This window comes from Chrysemys picta, chromosome 1 (assembly GCF_011386835.1).
Source record: "Chrysemys picta bellii isolate R12L10 chromosome 1, ASM1138683v2, whole genome shotgun sequence".
NCBI classification, from domain to species: Eukaryota; Metazoa; Chordata; order Testudines; family Emydidae; genus Chrysemys; species Chrysemys picta.
Window position 1 is genome coordinate 198,356,416 of NC_088791.1, and position 21,407 is coordinate 198,377,822.

Sequence of the window (21,407 nt, forward strand, 5' to 3'; positions counted from 1 at the left end):
GAAGAATTGCGCATAGACCACTGCCACAGTTAAGATACAGACTTCAGTGAACAATGGTCTGATACATTATGGGAAATTACTGAGAATTTTTCTTCTCATTTGTGTACACTCCATTTTAAAGTAATAATGTGAAGGAGTCCAAAGATATGCCCCGATCCTGTAATCACTTACACAAATGAGTAACTTTATCCATGTGAGGAGTCCCACTGAGTTCAACCAGTGGTTACAGCTACTGTATATAGCAAAGAAAATGGACTTGGGGTTAGAAATCATAAACTCGGAGTTCAGAAAAACACCCAAAAAGGCATTTTCTACACAAAGTACCCAGAAAAATATGTTTATTCAAAACAGTATAACAGAGCTTTCAATTAAATAAGAATAATACAGGGCTATGGTACCCAGCTTTTTTCTGTGTAATTTCCTTATTTGGTTTTATTCTTCTTTACTTATTTCTGCCTCCTCTGATTCCTTCGATTCTTCCTCCTTCTCCTCTAAACTAGTATTTGCTGTTGGGGGAAAAACATGAATTCTGGGGTAAATTTAATAAAATAATAGTGCTTGAGATCTTTTTAAATAATTCATTCATTGTAGTAATACTTTATCCTGGAAAATATAATGCAGGCTCCTTACATATACTGTCTAGTTTGTTATTAGGAGTGGGCCTAAGTGGAGTGCTTTAAAAAATCCTACTCTTGTTAGAAGATAGGCATATAACAAAATCCCTATTACTGTTAAACTGTTTTAAATTTACAGTCCACTTACTGTATTCACATTACCAAAGTAAAGACCCTATGGTAAACGAATAAGGATATAAACATGTAACCCATACTCATAGTCCTAGGTTCATCAACAGAATGCTGCAGGACTTAAATGGACTGATTCAGTTCATTACAAAAAATACTAAATACTGAGGTGTGGGGTGCTCAATCAATATTTCATTATTAGAGAACATTCATCAATAAAGTAATAATGAGGCCTAAAAATTACAAGTACATTCAGCATCATCACATTCTGTATATTAGGGGCCAAATTCTTCGTGGACATAACTCTCCTGAAATCAAAAAACTTAGCTCTACGTGTTTAGGGTATGTTTCAGCATATTTTCAAGCCATTTAATTGTCTTTCTGGCTCCTGTTGTCAGTTTTGCACTTTACCTTAACATGAAATGGATTGATGAAAAACTGAGAATCAAACACTTGATGGTTGGAAACATCAGAATAAAAAAGTTTACAAATCTGGATATGTTTTAATATATGCAGTCCATATTTTAAGTAGGCAAAGATTTACTCATAAAATATGGCTTAACACAGGCCTCATTTTACAATACCTTCTAATAATTTTGATAAATAATTTGAAATATTTTTTTAAAAATACTGAAAATTCAGAAACTATACTTAAAACATCCAAACATTAAAAAGCAATAACTTCAGTTTTTCTTTTAATAATTAATTTAGCTTTCTGAATGAGAGTGTGCAAGTGTCACCAATGGGATCAAGCCTCCAAATCCATATGTAGATTTCAAACATCCAAAGTTCTGGTGTTGGTTAGCTCTGGCGTTCCATTTAGTGTATTACAAAGATCAGACCCATCAATAGTAATGATATTTCTTTTCTTCAGAACAAAGCTTTGTGTGATAAGTGATATAGTTTGAAGTCCTGAATGTCAGTTTCACTTTCTAACTAAACAAATTTTACATTAATATAAAAGGTTTGTTTCATTATCTCTTAGGGTGTTTTGGTTCTGTTTTGTTTTTTCATTCCAGTGAGGAGAACATTCCTCTCATTGGGGGATGAGGGGAGCTTCACTCTGAGGGGTTAAATTTTGTGAGGCATGTCAGCCCGGCCTCTAATTTTTGTACACAGAAGTTTCAAATATCCATTATGTCCAAACAATAATGCACATAAACTTGAGTATACAAAATTAAAAGCCACCTTGTGACGATTTAGCCCTTTATGAAAAACAAGAGTTTACTATCTTTTCAGAATGATAATGTGCCCCCACACAGTAACACATTTTCAGCTAGTTGACATGCACCATTTCAGATGACCAACTATAATCACTCATTCCTCTCTTTCTTCCTCACCCTGATCTACTTGATCTTCTTTGCCCCCTTCCTCCTCTTCTTCTCCCTCCTTAGATGGAGACAGATCTTCAATGGGTTCTGTAGCTTCAGCAGGAGGTTCCCCAACCTCAACAGGTTCCTCAGCAACAGGTTCCTCAGCAACAGGTTCCTCAGCAACTGAAACGGGAGAAAAGGAGATATATGCCAAACTATGAGGGGGAAGAAGAACTTCATAGATCTGCTCATTGCCATTATTTTTACTCTTAAGTAACAGCTAACATCTTAGGCCCAATCCTGTAGCCTTTGCTCATGTGAGTAGTCCCACTGGCTTCATGGGGAATGCGTATAGACGGGTTGCAGTATCAAGCCCTGAATCAGATTATAATAATTTCAATAATGTTAAAGGCTTCCCAGGACAGTTGTCTCTGTTACTAATACCACATTATATCAAATGGAAGTATATTCAGCATGCATGCTGCAGCATAAGAATGTGCTGCAATAAGATGAACCTTCACACTTTTACTTTTCGCTAATATCCAGCATCTTGTAAGCTGACAAAAAGTACAACTCTCTTATTATAACATATGCAAATTAATCAGGCAGAAACAGTTTGGGGAATTTGGGGGGGAAGGAGTTTCCAACAGTTCATCGGGACAAACCTGCAGTTGCTGGTATCTCTTCTGCTGCCGGAGGCTCTTCAGGAGGTGGTGGTTTTTCAATCCCGGGTGTCCACAGAGTTAATTTAGTAATATTTTTTGCTTTCCATTTTGGAATAATTGACTGAGATTCCTCCTCTTCCTCTTCTTCCCCTTTATCCTAAAAAACAAACAAACATAAAAAATCTAGCATCACAATTGGGAATGTGAAGGTAAGGACTACGAGCCTGTTTGCATGTATTGAAATCTCTTTACCCTGAGTTTGAAATGGTAACGATACAGCCCTTTAGAGTAAGGTGCCAATATGTAACAACAACTGAACAACATTAATAGTCACAAACTTTAGAAGAGAGAGAAAACCTTTCTAAGCTAGAAAACTTGAAGGCAGTCAGTCAGTTACAATGTTGGTCTCAAAATTAAAAAAAAAATGGCTGGTTTCCTTTCTTTCTTATGCTTAGATTCAGGCAACACAGCGTGTCATGAAGGCCCAAAGAGCCTTCTTCCTTAATCATTCTGCAACTCTCAGAAGGGCTGGGCCTAACAGCAGTACCTACAGAGACTGGGCTGTTCCATTTCCCCAATGCCATAAAAGGGATGGAAAGGAGAGAAGGCAGGATCATTATCCGCCTCCTTTCCACACCAGCCTATACCATAGGTCTGGCACATAGGGAGCTCACGGAGGCATTCTGCGCCCCAGAGGGGGAATGCATCCTGGTTCTCACAGTGGAGTTATACAGCTCTCTGCCCCAACTCCTTTCAGAAACAGACAAGCAAGAGTGCACGCAATACAAAATTGCTCTCTGCTTCACAAGGCAGTGCAGTCTGTGCTCAGGTAAGACCCATGGAACTTATGAAGAATGTAGTACTGTACATGAGCTTTTGTGCTCTCAATATCTGACCTTCTGTCACTTTCTTTACAAATAAGAATGATTTATTTTATACAAAAGTGGGAGAGTTTAAATAATAGACTAGCTACTTGTATTGAAAGATAACTTTTCTTAACTAATTTTATTTGAAAATGAGTCTTGTACTACAACTATTTCAACTACAGCAAACAAGCAAAGTTTTGACTGTTTATTCTCATTACTGTAATGCAGGGGTCGGCAATGTTTGGCACGCGACTCGCCAAGGTAAGCACCCTGGCGGGCCGGGCCAGTTTTATTTACCTGCTGACGCGGCAGGTTCGGCCGATCGCGGCCCCCACTGGCCGCGGTTCGCCGTCCTGGGCCAATGGGGGCGGCGAGAAGCCGCGGCCAGCACATCGCTCACCCGCGCCACTTCCCGCCGCCCACATTGGCCCAGGACGGCGAACCGCGGCCAGTGGGGGCCGCGATCGGCCGAACCTGCCACGTCAGCAGGTAAATAAAACTGGCCCGGCCCGCCAGGGTGCTTATCCTGGCGAGCTGCGTGCCAAACGTTGCCAACCACTGCTGTAATGGGAGTATAGCACTGTGACCTACAGTAAATAATATAATCACAGGATTCACTTGAGAGTAATTGCTATAGTTAAGGGCTAAGACTGTCAAAAGTGAGTGATTAAAGTTAGGCTTCTAAGTTCACATTTAGACACCTACATAAATGGCCTAATTTTCAAAAGTATCAAGCACCCATCAGCTCCTGCTGAAGTCAGTGGGAGCTGCTGGGTGCTCAGCACTTGTAAAAGTCTGGCTACTTATATTCAGGTATCCAAATATGGAGTTAAGTGCCTAATTTTAGGTGCCCGTTTTGCGAAGGTATAATGTCCTCAGGCAACACCCCCAATAGTGCACCTCTTCACTTTCCAAATATGGTTCAGGCTCTTACAGGCCATAACTGAGCCCTAATTTTTAATGTTTTTAATGTTCTCATCTCAATCAGCACCAGTTAGAACTGAGGGTATGTCTACACTGGAGCTGGAGGTATATTTCCTAGCTCAGACAGACATATCTGTGCTAGCTCTGATCAAGCTAGCATGCTAAAAATAGTGTAGTCACAGAGGTACGAGTGGCAGCAGGGGAGCCCACAAACACAATCACCTCTGAAATGCTAGGTACGTATTTGGGCAGCTAGCCCTTCCCACTGCTTGCACCACTCTGGCTACACTGCTTGATCAGAGAGCGATCATGGGAATTTCTACCTCAGCTAGAAATTACAGTCCCAGCTCCAGTATAGACAAACGCCTAAGGGGCAAATCTTCGCACACACAAAGTAGCCAGGCCAGGGGGAGTGGGGAAGGGGGAGATACTTTCCTCCTCTCCTCCCAGACACAATGAGCATCTGTGAAGCCACTGTCTGCAAGAGCCCTGAGTTCTCCCAACATAGACCTCTAGCAGCAGAGACACTGGCTTTGGCATACCCACCACCACACACTGTTCTTTAGGGATCTGATGTGGAGCTGCAAGTTGTTCCTTTTTTATAGAAATCTGAGAGCACTGGCATAAAGAAATTGATATTGCTCATACTTCTTGGGGGCTGAAGGTTTCATCACGTCACACACATAAATCTTCCATTATAACCATACACACTTCCTCATATCTTATTGCTTACAAATATACTTGGGATAGGTGTTATCTTTCCTAGTGCTTTGTCTAACAATATCTAAACATTTCGAAATGTAATTGCAGTATATTTACAGACAAAGAGGAAACACCCATCATTATTTGTCATTTAAGGAGGCAAATACAGTTTGATTAAGGAATAAAAGTAAAACAAAGCCAAAGCATATGTTTTACATCTTAATAGCTGTTTTCCAAAACATTCAATACAATAGAAATAATAATCATTTCAGTTATAAAATGCTTCATATTTTTAAGGTCTTAACAAACAAAAACAACTGGAGTTAAATTTTACAGGTAAAGCAAAAGTTTCTCATTCAAACTGATATTATGAAGGAATATTGTTTTTTTGTTTTTGTTACATGCGGGTAAACCATGCAGCAGAAACACTTCATTCAAACCCAAAGAGCACCTCTGTTACACTAGGCTCCATGAAGATAAAGCCTTTAGTGGTTTGTGGGTTCCCGAACCCTGGAACAGAAGGCAGTTTTTTGCTGCCCTTTCTCTTGTCCTTGGGTTGTATTAGCTGAGCAAATCAATGAAAGAGAAGAAATAAATGTGAACTAGATTGACATGTTAACTGTAGAAAGATAGAAAAATTAGAAAGACCCTTTTTAAAAAAATAAAAGATTACAAATCGCCCAAAACTTTCATTTAGGTGCGATTATATTTGAAATAATTGTTTCCCTGGAAGTTTTGAAATAGCATGTAATAGACTAAGATCTGGCATGTCAGGCAATATAGAAAAAGAGCAAGTTCTGAACTAAATGCAGCATGTTTATTATCTTGAAACTAAAATACTAAGCTAAAAATATATTTGTAATAACAGCTAGGCATTATTGTTTTGATTATATAACTAGAGTACGTAGGTCTGGTAGTCAGAAACAGGTCTGAAAGGCCACACTCAAGAGCAAGAAGAAAAATCATTCCCCAATACTATTCACCCACAACTCTTATTGAAATCAATGGGAGTTGTGGGTACTTAGTACCTCACAGGATCAAGACAATAACAGACCACATTTTCAAAAGTAGTCTCAATTGTGGCTCTAAATTTGCACCTGTAATTTTTCACTAAATTTTAGAATTACTTAGTACTATATTTTTATTTTCCAGTCTTTTGTAATGGAGTGCTAAAATACATTATACTGTTCAGCCACTAAGGGGCATGGGGTGTAAAATACCTTATTTAAATGAACCTCAACTATACCAAGCACAGCATTAAAGGATCTTATGATGACCACATCTGGTGTATATAAGCAAGCTCTGAAGCCAGTCCATATCTGGTAAAGGGACATGACATCTTCAAAATAAAGGCCAAAGTCAATCAAAACTCTGTCTGGCTTTTTGTATTGCAGAAGGCTAGCACATTTAAGGTATGATCCTGCTTTCACTGAAATCAACGGCAAAACTTCTAGTGTCTGCAATGGGAGCAGCAATGGGGCCCTCATGTGTCAGGGCTTGCACAGCACAGTAGCCAGACACGTTTTTTTATTGACTCTGGTGCTTAGAAAAGCACATTCTAAAGCTGTTGGACTTTTTGAATATACAGTACCTGTAATGAGCTAGGCAGACTACGTTTGAACAGGCTAACCTGACTTGCTGAGTTTTCTAACATTTGGTATAGTCTGTATTATATTATTTACCTGATCTAGATGTGTGTATTCACCATGCTGTTCACACCCAATATCGAAGACATACTTTCCACGACCTACCGGCTGTACAAAGAGAAATAAAAAGTTAGCAAGACTTTAAAGCTAGAAAACTCTGAAGGAATAAATGAAAAATAGAAATGATCACTTAACACTGTACTATGTAATTTACACAATAATAAATAAAAATACAATGAGAAAAGTAAACTTTGGAGAAACTTTGCATCGTCATTGATTTATTTATACCTGTTACATTTATGGTTCAAAGAATACTGTGCAAAATGGGAAACCTGGTTTAATTTTTCAATGTAAAGAGTCCATACCAGAACAACAACATGCGCTAGTTTTTCAAATTCAAATAGCGTTTTCCAACATACTTACATTTCCATTCACAAATTTGCCCTGGTATCTGTGGTTTAGATGAATAAGTTCAGCTGCTCCTTCCTGTTGCCCATTTACCCAGCCACCAACATATTTAGAGCCAGTCTCTGCATAGAGGTATGTACCTTGCCCGTGCCTGAGAGGCAAATAATAATTGTACTTTATATTACTGTAAATTAAAAGTGCAGGATTACTTTGCAATTTTAAAGTATTTAAAGAAATGCCACATTAATCTATATTTCCAACCCCAAGAACATCTTCTTCATACATTCATGCTCATCTGCCTTCTGTGTCTGGCTCTATTTAATTCAGCTGATGTCTTACTGCAGGCTTTCCTTCCATTCCAAACTGGATTTGGTTGCCAAGGCCCTCCACAGCTCTCTCTTTCAAAAGGACAACCACAACTCTGAAGACAACATTTTTTAAACTTCATCAAGAAACTTGAAAGTTCACTGTAATAATGAAACAAACCTATAGTGGTTAAGCCATTCTCCAGTGTAGGTGTCTCCATTCACGTAGTAGTAAACTCCATTGCCATGTCTTTGGTCTCCCACCCATTCTCCTGCAATGGACATGACAAAAACAGAGTGAGATGTGATCAGTTTTACTTGTCATAGAAGTCAGCCTTCAGAATGATCATCTAGACATCTAGTCAACTTTTTATGTGAATGAAGAATATACAGTATTAGAAAATGAAAATGTAAACTCAGACAATGTAAATTCTGTAACTGAATTCAATGAGAGCAGAAGCAAGCTCTACCTCAGTAATCTTCAATTTCGGTGTGAACAGTAAAGATAGCTTATCAGGCTTGTATATCAGTGTAGTCTCTTCACACTCCACAGTAAATTAAATTAGAAAAGTACTGGCATTCTCTGACAAAAAGCAGGCCACCATTTGTCACTATTATTATTGATATTACTAGTACAGTATTTCTAACTGATGGAAAGATTTGACGTCAGGAGAAAAGCCATGAGCATGCACAGATTCAGAGGATGTGCTAAACTATTCTCTTATTGAGAATCAGTAGGGCTTCAGGCTTCTAGAAAGGGCAGGGAGAATGTTCTGGACCATAAAGCTAATCAGTGCAAAACAGCATCTACTTGGCCAGTTGAGAGCTAGAGAATTAGAATTAGCCAGCTGTAGTCTACTACTGCTTAAATCAAAACGCATTAGAGAAAAGACTTGCAGAGAGCAATGAAGTGTGGATGGGAGACACACCTAGACCCCTCCTGACAAGGGTGACAAGATTAAGACATCTCCATTAGCATACAGAATGAAAAACAGAGACAACTCCCCTAGCCTCATCTGCATAAAAAAATAGGACAGGGAAACATCTCAATTTGCATACAGAATGGAGAACAGAAAACCGCCCTGAACTCTGGGACCAGAAAAGCAGGGACACACTGCATCATGGGAATCTCTGCTCCAGATGTTAATGAATCTACGCCTGCACACACCCAGCTCAGCAATTATCAGACCAATTCTAGTAATGAATCCTTGATTAATATCCAAAATACTAAAGCAGCCTAGTTGCATTGTGAGCTCCCTGGAAGAAACCACCACCCATAGCCAAGAATAATCAGCTCCTATTTTCTAGCCTAAAGAAAACCCTTGAGTCATCAGTTTACCCATAAACAAATCTAGTGTTCTCCCTTGAACCATTGTATTTTCTCTACAAAAATCCCTACTCACCCTCCAGTCAGTGTTCTGATGCTTAGATCCAAACTATGCATCAGTTCCACTGGGACTCCATCTTCTCCTGACTGATCGTGCTGGGGGCTCTGCCTGTCTCCAGCACTCAAGACCCTGAGCTACCACCACCACCTGGGAACCCCAACCCATTCAAGCCTCATGGAGTGGGTGAAATCCCCCTCTTTCTCTCTGTTTTCCTTTCTACCTTAGGTATTAACCTTTAATAATTCATGTTATGTTGGTTTAGGCTCTCCTTGTGTACTTATCACTATTATTCAATAAATAACTTTTATGATTAAGCTGGTTGCTTCTCTCTCTCTTGCTAAACTTTACTCTTTTGTGTTTTTAGCTTCCCCCATTCGGTCTACAGCAATGCTTCTTTTACCTAAGCTAAAGATCCCTACAGCACCCAAAATACTGTGGGGTTTGCTCATCAAATAGGTTACTGCCAGTACAACTGTGATGTAAGAGTGGGGATAGGGACGTGCTGAATCTGGGATGCATAAGGGTGACAGCTTGAAAGTGCTGCTTGACCCAGCCCAAGGAACCCAGGGGCATATAAGAGGAGGCAGTTTAAAAGTGCTGCTTCATTAAGCCCAGTAAGTCCAGAGACATATAAGGGGTCACCTTAAAAGTGCTAATTGACCTGGTCTGCTCAAACTGGCTCTGTTAATGTATGTGTGGCTGTGTGTGTGCTCATCCAGTTCTGGGGCTGGAAAAACCCAGCCCTAGGGAACCTAGGTCCTGCAGGATAGCTCCATTGGGAGGGGACTTGCAGAAGGGAGAAGTAGAGCTCCAAATAAAAACACAAGTAACACAAGCAGTACATTAATAGAATTACAGAAGTCCCCCCCCCCTCCAAAAAAAGTAACCCAAATAAATAAGCATACTCCAAACTTAACAGGACACAGTGTAGAGCTGACAATATATAGCCATGTATGACAGATTACAGCATAACTTTTTGGTCTTGAAGCTGGATATCCATGCATGCATTACTTTACTTTTAGGTGTGATGGAAGAAGAAAGGCCTATCAGCAGTGTTCTCACTAGTGAGGTGGTTTTGCACCTCTGTTCAGTTATTGTGCTCTTGGTTACTCATGACTTGAAAGATTACTTACTATCAGGTGAATGTTTCTGCACATACAGAATTTCTATATGCTGACTATCTCTGCCTCAAACGCTCTTTATCTTGTGTTCTCTTGTTGGTTTAGTTAAAATGCAATCATTTTGTTGTCTGAACTACGCAATGTCATCTCATTGCTTAATTGATGATTTAAAGAACAGGATGAGAAGGCTTATTTAAAGTCACAGCTCTTTGGGCCACAGACCTAGCCACAAGGCTGCTCTAACTTACGTTAATTAGACCGTCCCTAGGGACTATTCTGCCAACCAAGTATCATTGGAACACACTCCACCTTTTCAACCATGCCCTCCTTTCAGGCAATATCCAACATGCTACCACACAGGAGGAATCCTCAGATTCCCCTTTAGAATAGTTTAAAGGTCACTTGTTTTCTGCTCTGGCAATGTCATCATACAGCAGGCCATACAGGTCCTCAATCTAAGCAGCACTGTCTTGCACTGGTCCCTTCTCTTCCCTCCCTTCTTTCTTCATTCTGACCCTTTTGTTCCACCTCTCATCCTCTTGTCTCTCTTCCCTGTGGCAGGCTCTCAGCCTCTTCCCTTACTTGGTTGGGCTCCAATCATTTTTTCCCCTCCCCACTCTCTGCCCCTCTCTACACAAACTTACATAGTTGCCTGCTATTTCTTTCACTCCAAACACATTCTTCCATTTATTCTCACCTAGTATCATGCTTACATGCATACCTTTATTTAGGTTAATGTGGACAGTGCAAGTTACGTAACTTGTGGCACTGGCTGTCCCCACCTCCCACACCATAAATTTTATCGTGTCTTATAGTCTTATTTTGTAGTGTGGGATATGTATTTGGTTATGTCAAGGGACCCTTCCTCCAAAATCTAAAAGTGGACCTTAGGGTATGTACCAGTAGATTAGCACTAATTTGCCAAAGCCAGGGCATCACTTATTCAGGGGCCTAACACCTTAACTGAAGGGAGGAGGTTGCTGAATCTTTAACATAGGCTTTCTTTCCCCAAAATATTTAGTCATTGATTTAGATAATGGCATAGAGAGTACACTTATAAAGTTTGCAGACAAACTGGGGAAATAGTCTGAAGTAAATAGGATGAAATTCAATAAGGACAAATGCAAAGTACTCCATTTAGGAAGGAACAATCAGTTGCATACATACAAAATGGAAATGACTGCCTAGGAAGGAGTACTGTGGAAAGGGATCTGGGGGTCATAGTGGACCACAAGCTAAATATGAGTCAACAGTGTAACGCTGTTGCAAAAAAAAGCAAACATCATTCTGGGATGTATTAGTAGGAGTGTTGTAAGCAAGACACGAGAAGTAATACTTCCACTCTACTCCATGCTGATTAGGCCTCAACTGGAGTATTGTGTCTGGTTCTGGGCGCAATATTTCAGGAAAGATAAATTGGAGAGAGTCCAGAGAAGAGCAACAAAAATTATTAAAGGTCTAGAAAACATGATCTATGAGGGAAGATTGAAAAAATTGGGTTTGTTTAGTCTGGAAAAGAGAAGACTGAGAGGGGACATGATAACAGTTTTCAAGTACTTAAAAGGTTGTTACAAAGAGGAGGGAGAAAAACTGTTTTTCTTAACCTCTGAGGATAAGACAAGAAGCAATGGGCTTAAATTGCAGCAAGGGAGATTTAGGTTGGATATTAGGAAAAACTTCCTAACTGTCAGGGTGGTTAAGCACTGGAATAAATTGCCTAGGAAGGTTCTGGAATCTCCATCATTGGAGGTTTTTAAGAGCAGGTTACACAAACACCTGTCAGCGATGGTCTAGATATTACTTAGTCCTGCCATGAGTGCAGGGGGCTAGACTAGATGACCTCTCAAGGTCCCTTCCAGTTCTATGATTCTTAAAGTTAAATGGGTATTAGCAAAACCAAATAAAGCAGGTCTTTTGTGATGTGGTGTATGTGCCCCATCTCGATCATGTGAACCAGAATGTAAACATCTTCACTACCCAGAAAAGAGGAAACTCAAGCTTAAAGACTGTCTGAGCTGCCAAACTTGGAGGGAAGTGCTGTCAGCTGTGGCTAGTTAGGCAGTACAGACATCCAAAATGGGAAGAGATAATAGCCTCATTTATCTTTTTCTTCCTCAGGGGACAGGAGGATCTGGGGAATTATTTGGCTGCCTTGTACACAGAACGTTATGCTGGAGCCAAGAGACTCTGATCACAGTCAGAACTGAATTTTGTTTGTTTCCTCAAACTAGGCCCTGACTGAAGGAAGCTGCTGCCCTGTGTTCTTTGTGGACACTTGGGGTAAGTGGGAGGAAACTACCCTGTGTTTGTTTTGTTTCATTTGCCCTGTGGCCAAAGGTAGCTACTCTGTGCCTGTTTAACTTTCACCTTGCTGAGCCTGGAATATTGTTGTTCTTATTCCTTTTGTGTGACCTATCTTGAGCAGGGCAGCCACCTCTCCCAACCCAATGGGGTGGCTGGTAGTCTTAACTCAATGTTCACTGTACTGACCCTTCAGATTATCACCATTTCACTAGCTCTCCAGTAAATATAGTCTTCTGGCCTTCACGAGGTTTAAATTTCTAACACAGGCCAAAACCCCTACCTTTCAGGCCTTCTTTGCACATCACAAAGCAGCAAAAAAAGACAGCAGAAGGCAAATTATTTTCTTTTTCAGGTCACCTTTAAGATCTGAGACATTTACAGACATCAGATGGAAGAATAGGGTGGGACTATTTCAGAGTGTCTTATACTGTAGCTGAAATAATCTTTTAACGGGTTCTAAGGAACCTAAGCCAAAACCAGTAACTGAGCGTTCTGATTTTCAGATACTGTGCAACAGGAGCTGGGTGGCTCAGAACATCTGGAAATCAGTTCACTCATTTAGGGGCATAAATATGGATGTGGGTGCCTAAAATTAAGCACTTAAGTTTAAAAACTTTGTCTTTGGTTCTGACCTCCTCTTTCAAAGCTGATGGTATAGCATACAACATTACGCTATTGAAAAGAATGAATAAAAAGTGTCAACAATCAGATCAACCTCCTGACGTTTTGCAGAGACAGCATTAGTCCTCCAATTAAATGTCATCCTGGAAAAGAACTCTCTGAAGATGGTTAATGAAGTGGCTGGAGTCTGACTTATCTGTCTCCTCATATTTCAGGGAAGACAGTGAAGAGAATCAGACCAAATCAGTCATTCCTAATACTAAAATGTGGGGAAATATTCTGTATGAGCTTCTGTTTCAGGAGCTGGACTAATGATATTCTGATCTTCTGTCTTATGAGATTCTTTAAGTACAGTATCTTGCTTAAACTGTTGCATTTCCTAGACATTGCTACCATAAAGGAAGAAAGTGAATTCCTAAAATAATCTGTTATTTGTAAAAGATTGTAATGAGCCTTCAGATTAATCTTGAGAATTCTGTTCAGGGCAAAGATCTAGATCAAGCTAAATTAAATAATTCTGTACAAGAACCCTAAAAGAGCATCTGGGGATAGAAGGAGAACTGCTGGCACATGCTAATTTCAACAGAATGCTATTGATTTCAATGGAAGTGAGGAGCCTAAATAACTTTGTGGATTGGGCCTATGCAACTTAGTTTTATGGTTGTTGGTTTTTTGTGGGGGTTGCTATCATATTGAAGATAGGTGCAGACAGAAAGTAAGGGAGTCACAATGACATCAGTCAATATTTCTTTCCTTAGAGGGGAAAATATAGAACAAAGACTGTACTAGTAAAATATAGTTTGACCTCATTTTAGGAGTATTTTAGCCTCAGAAAGCAAAGAATCCAACGTAGCTTTGAATCAGTGTATGAATCAGGCCAAAAGACACTGTCATAAACAAATTAATTTAACTTATGTCTGTGCAAGTCACTTAATTCTTTCTTGCACTTCTGCTAACATCCATTTCTTCTGCATTGCAAGATGCATCAGTATGAATCTAATCTTCCCATGCCTTCCAATCCATATTCTGATGAAAGCAGTGATCCTCCCTGGCGAATGCTTAATCACAAGTCAGATATAATGCCTACATTTGGAGGTGGTGCTTCTATTAAGTAGCAGATTTCTTATCTACCTATAATATATAAAGCTTTCTTCTCCTGGATCTCTCACTTTTCCTGAACTGCACACTTATAGAGGTGTACAGAGGAGGGAAAAGACTCTTGCTACTCCCAGAAGTAGAAACTGCATTAGGATATTTATCATAGTGACTCAAACTGTGGACCACAGAGTATTTACTAGTTGTCCACAGAGAGGTAGTGGGACACTTGGTGTTAACTCAAAAAAAAAAAAAAAATATATATATATATATATATGCCCTGTGGGGGTTACTATCATATTGAAGATAGGTGCAGATATATATATATGGACTCCTCCCGTGCTGTTGGCAAACTCACCAATAAAGATAAATAAATAAATAAATGTTTTCCCAACAGGTAAAAACTTTTTTTTAAAGTAAGCTTTAAAGGCTGGATTCTTCAGTCTAAGCTCTCTGGCCACAGATTCCCCTTAGAAAATTCTGGGGGAATCTCTGCCAATGTAGAGTTCTGCCCAGCAGTGCAAGTAGGCCGGTATGCCCAGTATGCCATACCAGCAAGATATTTATGTACCGGAAAGACACTGGAGAAGCCAGTGGCCACATGGCTCCTCTCTGGTGCGGCTGTACTGCCCCCAGCCCCACCCCCTGCCCTTCCACTGACCTGCCTCTCCTCTGGCTCCATCTGTACAACAGCAGCCTCACCGGAGGACAGGACTGGGGAGTCAGACTGGGTGCGGTACAGCAGCCCCGCTGGAGGACATGACTGGGGAGTCAGACCGGGGGCGGTACAGCAGCCCCACTGGAGGACAGGACTGGGAGGCGAGGCTGGGGGTGTTACAGCAGCCCCGCCGGAGGACACGACTGGGGAGCCAGACTGGGGGCAGTACAGCAGCCATGCCAGAGGACAGGACTTGGCGGCAAGGTTGGGGGTGGTACAGCCACCGCGCCAGAGGAGCCGCCCGTACGGGGCTGCCCAGCAGCCCCACGTTCTGCTCCTTTCCTGAAGTCTCTGGCGCAACAGGAGGAGGACAGAGCACCCCCTCCATCCCCAGGTAAAGTGGGTGGATCGTGGGGAGAGGATGGAGAAAGCGTGGGGGCGGGGCTGGGAGGAGTCACATGGAGGGTTATGTGCCCCCCCATTAGCTGCTGCCCTCCCCACCCCCCGTACCAGTAAGAAATGGATTTTACCTGCATCACTGGTTCTGCCACATCTTATCCTAGTTCTGCTGACGGTATTCCATTTGGTATACGGGTATGGAGAAAGGTCAGGGGAGGGAGCCATGTCCAGAAAGATAGGAGATGGATTCTCTGCCAACAGGGTAAATTTAAACTGCCTTCTTGAAGGTTTAACTTACACCAACTCTAGGTGGCTGAGAAACGGTGAGCTGTGATAGGCTCCTCCTTAGCCTCCACTCTCCACTGCTTTGCTTGGATGCAGTGGAGAACTGAATCCTATATTTTTACAATACTCAGAACCTATAGCTCTTTGAAAGGATCTGAAAATGTTCTGGACTGAACTTGACTGTCAGCATAATCACTACATGTCAATGAATATTCTTGTGATGTTCTTGGGTTGTTGTTTTTAACATAACTTATACTCTCTTCTACTCTGATTCTAACTAAGAATGTGAAGAATTTGCTCAACACTCAATATAATGAAGCATTCCACTTGATCAGATGATTTGGCAGGAATAAACTGTTGCCAAAAACTTCAATCCACTCTTCTCCTAACATCTGGGGTGAGGCAGGAATGAAGAGGGAAAAAAGAATTTTGTGGATTGAAGCAATAATATGCTGCCTGGCTCATTGTTTCCCATAATTCCACTGAAGCACCTCATCTTCTCAAATATTTAAATCTTCGTAATTATGTTCAACAACAAAAGATGCACATTTTACCTTCATATTTTGATCCATCTGGATACATAAAAACGCCTTGACCATGCTTTTTGTTGTCAAAGAAGTCTCCAATGTAGCGAGCACCATTTTTAAATCTGTAGGTCCCCTGCAATATATTTGGTGTAGATATAGTACTTTGAATTAAAAGGAAAATGAAGTGCCTAAACTAATGGAACTGCTGAAACACATGCATGGCTTTCAAAATAATCCTCTATAATTATCTTACCCGCCCATTTCTCACACCATTGGCATACTCTCCTTCATATGTATCACCGTTGGGTAACCGTGCTCTTCCATGTCCATGTCGTTCACCTGCTGCATTGCGTTCACCTTCATATTCCTATTTAGATGGAATAAGCCATTCAACAGTTAAGAGGCAGGGGTTCTAAGCTGAATCCAATATGAGTACAAAGAGGAAGCCAATTGTTTGTTCTGAACAGCTCCTTTTCTTCCTGAGTCCCAGGATGGCACCTGGCCAAGAAATCTATTGGTAACTGTTGTGAGTATCTTGTACCAACCCACCAAATCCTACCTGGTACCCAAAGGTGTCTTCTGCCTGCAAACTACTGAAATTTGTTGGGGGCTGGATTCTTGCTGCATAAACTGCAGCAAGTTGAAAAAGACATTACATACCCTAGTAAAATGACAGGACTTCACTCAAGTCCTTTTTATCTCTACAACTCCATTGAATGCAGTAGCTTAGCAACTCTTTGAGGCTGAGTATCACTAATGTATATATTCCAAAAGAAAACAGCAACTAAGGACATCATTGTATTTATAAGATTATTTCTTATTTTAAAAAATATTTTGTTTGAGATACACATCGCATAGCTTTGAGAATCCCAACATAACAGTGATTAATTTTTTTTTCGTTTCCCCATACTTTAATACTACAAATCCAATATCCTGTGTGATCCTAGTCCATGGCTCTGCTCCTACTCTGATTGACATGAGTGGCAGGCCTTCTGTTAACTTTGATTAGAGCAGAATTGACCTTTAAAATATGCAACAGTGAGTAATTACAAATTCAGTTCTTTTTGGGGTGACAAAACTAAAGATATGTTGGTGTAATCGTGTCTAATGGGTGCTTTTTCATTAATATTCCACATAGTTATGGACTGGGGCTGTACCAGGGGAAAAAGTGAATTTATAGATTCAAAGGGACCATTATGATCATCTAGTCTGACCCCCATATAGCACAGGCCATAAAACTTCTCCCAAATAAATCCTAGAGCAGAACTTTTAGAAAAACATCCTATCTTGATTTAAAAATTATCAGGACCCTTTGTAAGTTGTTCCAATGGTTAATTACTTTCGCTATTAAAAATGTATGTCTTATTTCCAGCCTGAATTTATCTAGCTACAACTTTCAGCCGCTGGATCCTGTTAAACTTTTCTCTGCTAGACTGAAGAGCCCATTATTAAATATTTGTTCCCCAGGAGGATACTGACGGACTATAATCACGTCACCCTTTAACCTTCTCTTGGTGCACAGACACAACCACCCCCCAGGCACCTAGGGTAACAGTGCAGCAGTGCCTGGGTGGCAATGAAGGGCAGCTCTGGGGTAGCTGGTGCCAGCTGTTCTCCACGGGGCTGCCCAGCTGCACGCGGCCTCTGGAGGGAGGATCGCCGAGGGCACCGGGGAAAGGCGGCTGGCAGCCAGCGCGGCCTGGATGGCTGCTGGGCACAGCTGGGCGTGGGGGGGGGGGGAGGCTGCACCGGTGCTGAGCTGGGAGGGATCCGCTCCGCCGCCCGCCCGGCGCCGCGGCTCTCAGGGGCGGCCGATCCGAACAGAGGGGCGGGTGAGGCGGGGCCCGGCCGTATGGGGGCGGGGACGCTCCTGCTCTGCGGGGCAGGCGCTGGCGGGGGGTGACCCCGGCCCGGGAGCGGGGCGGGGGAGGCAGCGCTGGGCCCCGGAGGAGCCGGCGGCCGCGGCCCGCACTGACCCCCAAGTCGTTCTCCGCCTCCTCCTCGAACTCCTCCGAGCCCAGGTCCGACATGATCCGGCCGGGCCCCGCGGCGTTTCCGTCACCATGGGAACCGCCGTCCTGGGCGGAGGGAGGCGCGCGCCGTCACCCTAGCAACACGCACTGGCACCGCCCCCCTTTCCGCTCTGGGGCGCGTGCTGCTGTCCCGGGTCCTGAGAGCGGGGCGCCCCGCCCAGCCAATCGGCTGCAGCGTCGCGCTCGTACCGGAGAGGGCGCGACGAGAGCGCACAGCGCAGCGCCCAAGGGCACAGTCCCGGGCAGACGAGGGGCCGGCAGGGGGCGAGGGACTGGCACACAGGGGATAAAGGGCACCCGGGGCGGGGGCATGCAGGGGGCGATTGTAAGGCACAGAGCAGGACGCGAGGCACAGAGACAGTAGCATCCACTGACATGAGGGGTGTGTGCAAGTTGTGGGGTGATAGGTACAGTGCAGGGTATGGCATGCACAGAGGCGGCAGAGCACATTCAGCCTGGTGCACATATGGCATAGCACTGAGCACAAACAAAGGGAATGGCTACAGCGTGTGGTTTAGCTCAGCAATGATGGAAGAAGGCCGGCTGTGCCATGCAGGGCCGGCTCTGGCTTTTTTGCCGCCCCAGGCAAAAAAACTGCCTGCTGCCCCCGCCTCCCGGTGGGGAACGCGGCAGGGGAGGGCGCCGAGCCCGGCCGCGGCCCCGCTCGCCCCGACCGGCTGGAGTGCCGGGAGGAGGGCGGGGAGCCCGGCCGGGGCCCCGTTCTCCCCGACAGGCTGGAGCACCGGGAGGAGGCGGAGAGCACGGCCGCAGCCCCGCTCTCCCCGGCTGGCCGGAGCGCCGGGGAGGGCGGCGAGCCCACTGTGGCTCCGCTCTCCCCGGTGAGCGCCGCCCCCCTCCAGGTGCCGCCCCAAGCACATGCTTGGTAGGCTGGTGCCTGGAGCTGGCCCTGGTGCCATGGCTTTATTAGTCCAACAAATATAAGGTACAAGTCAAAATTCCAAATTTCTACACTTCTGAGTGTGGGGCTTGTGTCTGACTCTAAACTTTACCAGAGTACACCATGTTCAGATTTTAATTTTATGACTAGGGTACAGAGCGACTTCAGCTACACAGCTCTAACAAGAGTTTTGGTTTGGACTCATCTCTAGATCAGTGCATGACCAAGGGCACATAATGTATGACTACTCCTTACTTCAGAAAGGACAAGTGTGTCAGGCCTTTTTTCCTGTTAGAAAATGAAAATGACCACATCCCAATAAATAGAAACCTCCTTCCTCATTCCTTTGTTTGTTTGTTTGTTTGTTTTTTGGTTATTTTTGTTTGAGTTTCTTTAAAGGAATGTTGGGCCTCGATATTATTGTTGTTATGACTGAAGTCCTTCATGGAAATGCAATTATGATAACGTAGCTATACATATTCAATAGTGTATCGCTTATCTTTATTAAATATTTACTTCCCCAGAAATAACTCCTTTCTTTACACCTAGGACTTCTTTTTTTCTAGTGTGTACAATTAATGTCATGAACCTGTCTAAATAAATGCTTCAAATGTTCACAATTCTTTTTCTGTCATTCATATTGAGCGTTCCCAGTAATTCATATAGTTTGGTCTTGGACCTGTAAATAATATTTTAAATTTAAACTATTGCTAGGTCCAATTTTCTTTCACTTGGGTATAGTGGTGTTCAGAAATCCCAGTTCATAGATTTTTACCTGCTTGTTATATCTTATGACTTTTGCTTGTAAATGAGTCTTGTTCATCGGGACAACAGAGCAGGCGCTTTCTGTGGACAGCTGGGTAAATCTTATTGGAAACAGTGTACTCTTTCAAATCGAAGCCAGAGATCTTATGGTCAACATACCAATGTGCTGGCGTGTCTGAAAACTATCAAGAAAGATGCAGCTAACTTGGCAGCACTCATAGTAAGGAGAATTTATGCACAAAAGAACTTGTGTGTGCCTTGACTAGCATCAAAAGAAGGGTGTTTCAATGGGAATACAATAAAAGAGTACATTGATAATAACCTGTACTTCCGCTTTATTATTCATGTACATCGAGGGAGTGAGATGTGCAGTGTTGGTGACACCATGCTAGATATCAAGCAACAAATATCAAAAGCAGAAAACAACATAAAATTGAAAAGATCTGGAAAAGTAGCATGATTGGCACTGACAAAAATATGAATGTTTAACACCAGCATCATGTCTGGACTCCTTTATGGAGTAGAGTCACAGAAAACTACCCCTGAAACTGATAAGAAGATCACTTCATTCTAAAGTAAATGGATGTGGAAGATCTTCAGAGTCCACTGGAAAGAGTTTCTTGCAACACCAGAAATTCTCAGTAGAGCAAATCAATCTAAAGCATCAAATATGAAAATAAGAATGGTCATACTGGATCAGACCAAAGGTCCATCTAGCCCAGTATCCTGTCTTCCAACAGTGGCCAAAGCCAGGTGCCCCAGAGGGAATGAATAGAACAGGTAATCAGCAAGTGATCCATCCCCTGTCGTCCATTCCCAGCCTCTGGCAAACAGAGGCTAGGGACACCATCCCTGCCCATCCTGGCTAATAGCCATTGATGGACCTATCCTCCATGAATTTATCTAGTTCTTTTTTGAACCCTGTTATAGTCTTGGCCTTCACAACATCCTCTGGCAAAGAGTTCCACAGGTTGACTGTGCGTTGTATGAAAAAATACTTCCTTTTGTTTGTTTTAAACCTGCTACCTATTAATTTCATTTGGTGACCCCTAGTTCTTGTGTTATGAGAAGGAATAAATAATACTTCCTTATTTACTTTCTCCACACCAGTCATGATTTTATAGATCTCTATCATATCCCCTCTTAGTCGTCTCTTTTCCAAGCTGAAAAGGCCCAGTCTTATTAATCTCTCCTCATATAGCAGCCTTTCCATATCCCTAATCCTTTTGTTGCCCTTTTCTGAACCTTTTCCAATTCCAATATATCTTTTTTGAGATGGGGCCACCACATCTGCATGCAGTATTCAAGATGTGGGCATACCATGGATTTATATAGAGGCAATATGATATTTTCTGTCTTATTATCTATCCCTTTCTTAATGATTCCCAACATTCTGTTCACGTTTTTGACTGCCGCTTCACATTGAGTGAATGTTTTCAGAGAACTATCCACAATGACTCCAAGATCTCTTTCTTGAGTGGTAACAGCTAATTTAGACCCCATTGTTTTATATATATAGTTGGGATTATGTTTTCCAATGTGCTTTACTTTGCATTTATCAACACTGAATTTCATCTGCCATTTTGTTGCCCAGTTATCCAGTTTTGTGAGATCCTGTTGTAGTGCTTTGCAGTCTGTTTGGGACTTAACTATCTTGAATAGTTTTGTATAATCTGCAAATTTTGCTACCTCACTGTTTACCCCTTTTTTCAGATCATTTATGAATATGTTGAATAGTACT

General features: G+C 42.3%; 1 protein-coding gene across 1 annotated transcript; it reads right to left on the bottom strand.

The window, feature by feature from the left end:
- Positions 1-321: 321 nt before the first annotated feature.
- On the bottom strand, positions 322-18,110 carry RSPH1 (radial spoke head component 1). Its single transcript, XM_005303701.5, has 9 exons — positions 17,947-18,110; positions 16,224-16,337; positions 15,998-16,103; positions 7,754-7,844; positions 7,283-7,418; positions 6,896-6,967; positions 2,722-2,878; positions 2,084-2,239; positions 322-506 (listed from the first exon to the last, which is right to left on the bottom strand). Exons 1-9 carry the CDS (start codon positions 17,998-18,000, stop codon positions 433-435), a joined length of 960 nt encoding a protein of 319 aa, XP_005303758.1. The 5' UTR covers positions 18,001-18,110; the 3' UTR covers positions 322-432.
- Between the last annotated feature and the right edge of the window lie 3,297 nt (positions 18,111-21,407).

Coding starts and splice junctions, on each gene's coding strand:
- RSPH1 (XM_005303701.5), bottom strand. CDS start 18,000: ATGTCGGACCTGGGCTCGGAGGAGTTCGAGGAGGAGGCGGAGAACGAC. Junction 7,845..15,997: donor AGATGGATCAAAATATGAAG/GTAAAATGTGCA, acceptor TGTCCATTGCAG/GAGAATGGGTGGGAGACCAA. Junction 2,240..2,721: donor AGAGATACCAGCAACTGCAG/GTTTGTCCCGAT, acceptor CTCCCGTTTCAG/TTGCTGAGGAACCTGTTGCT.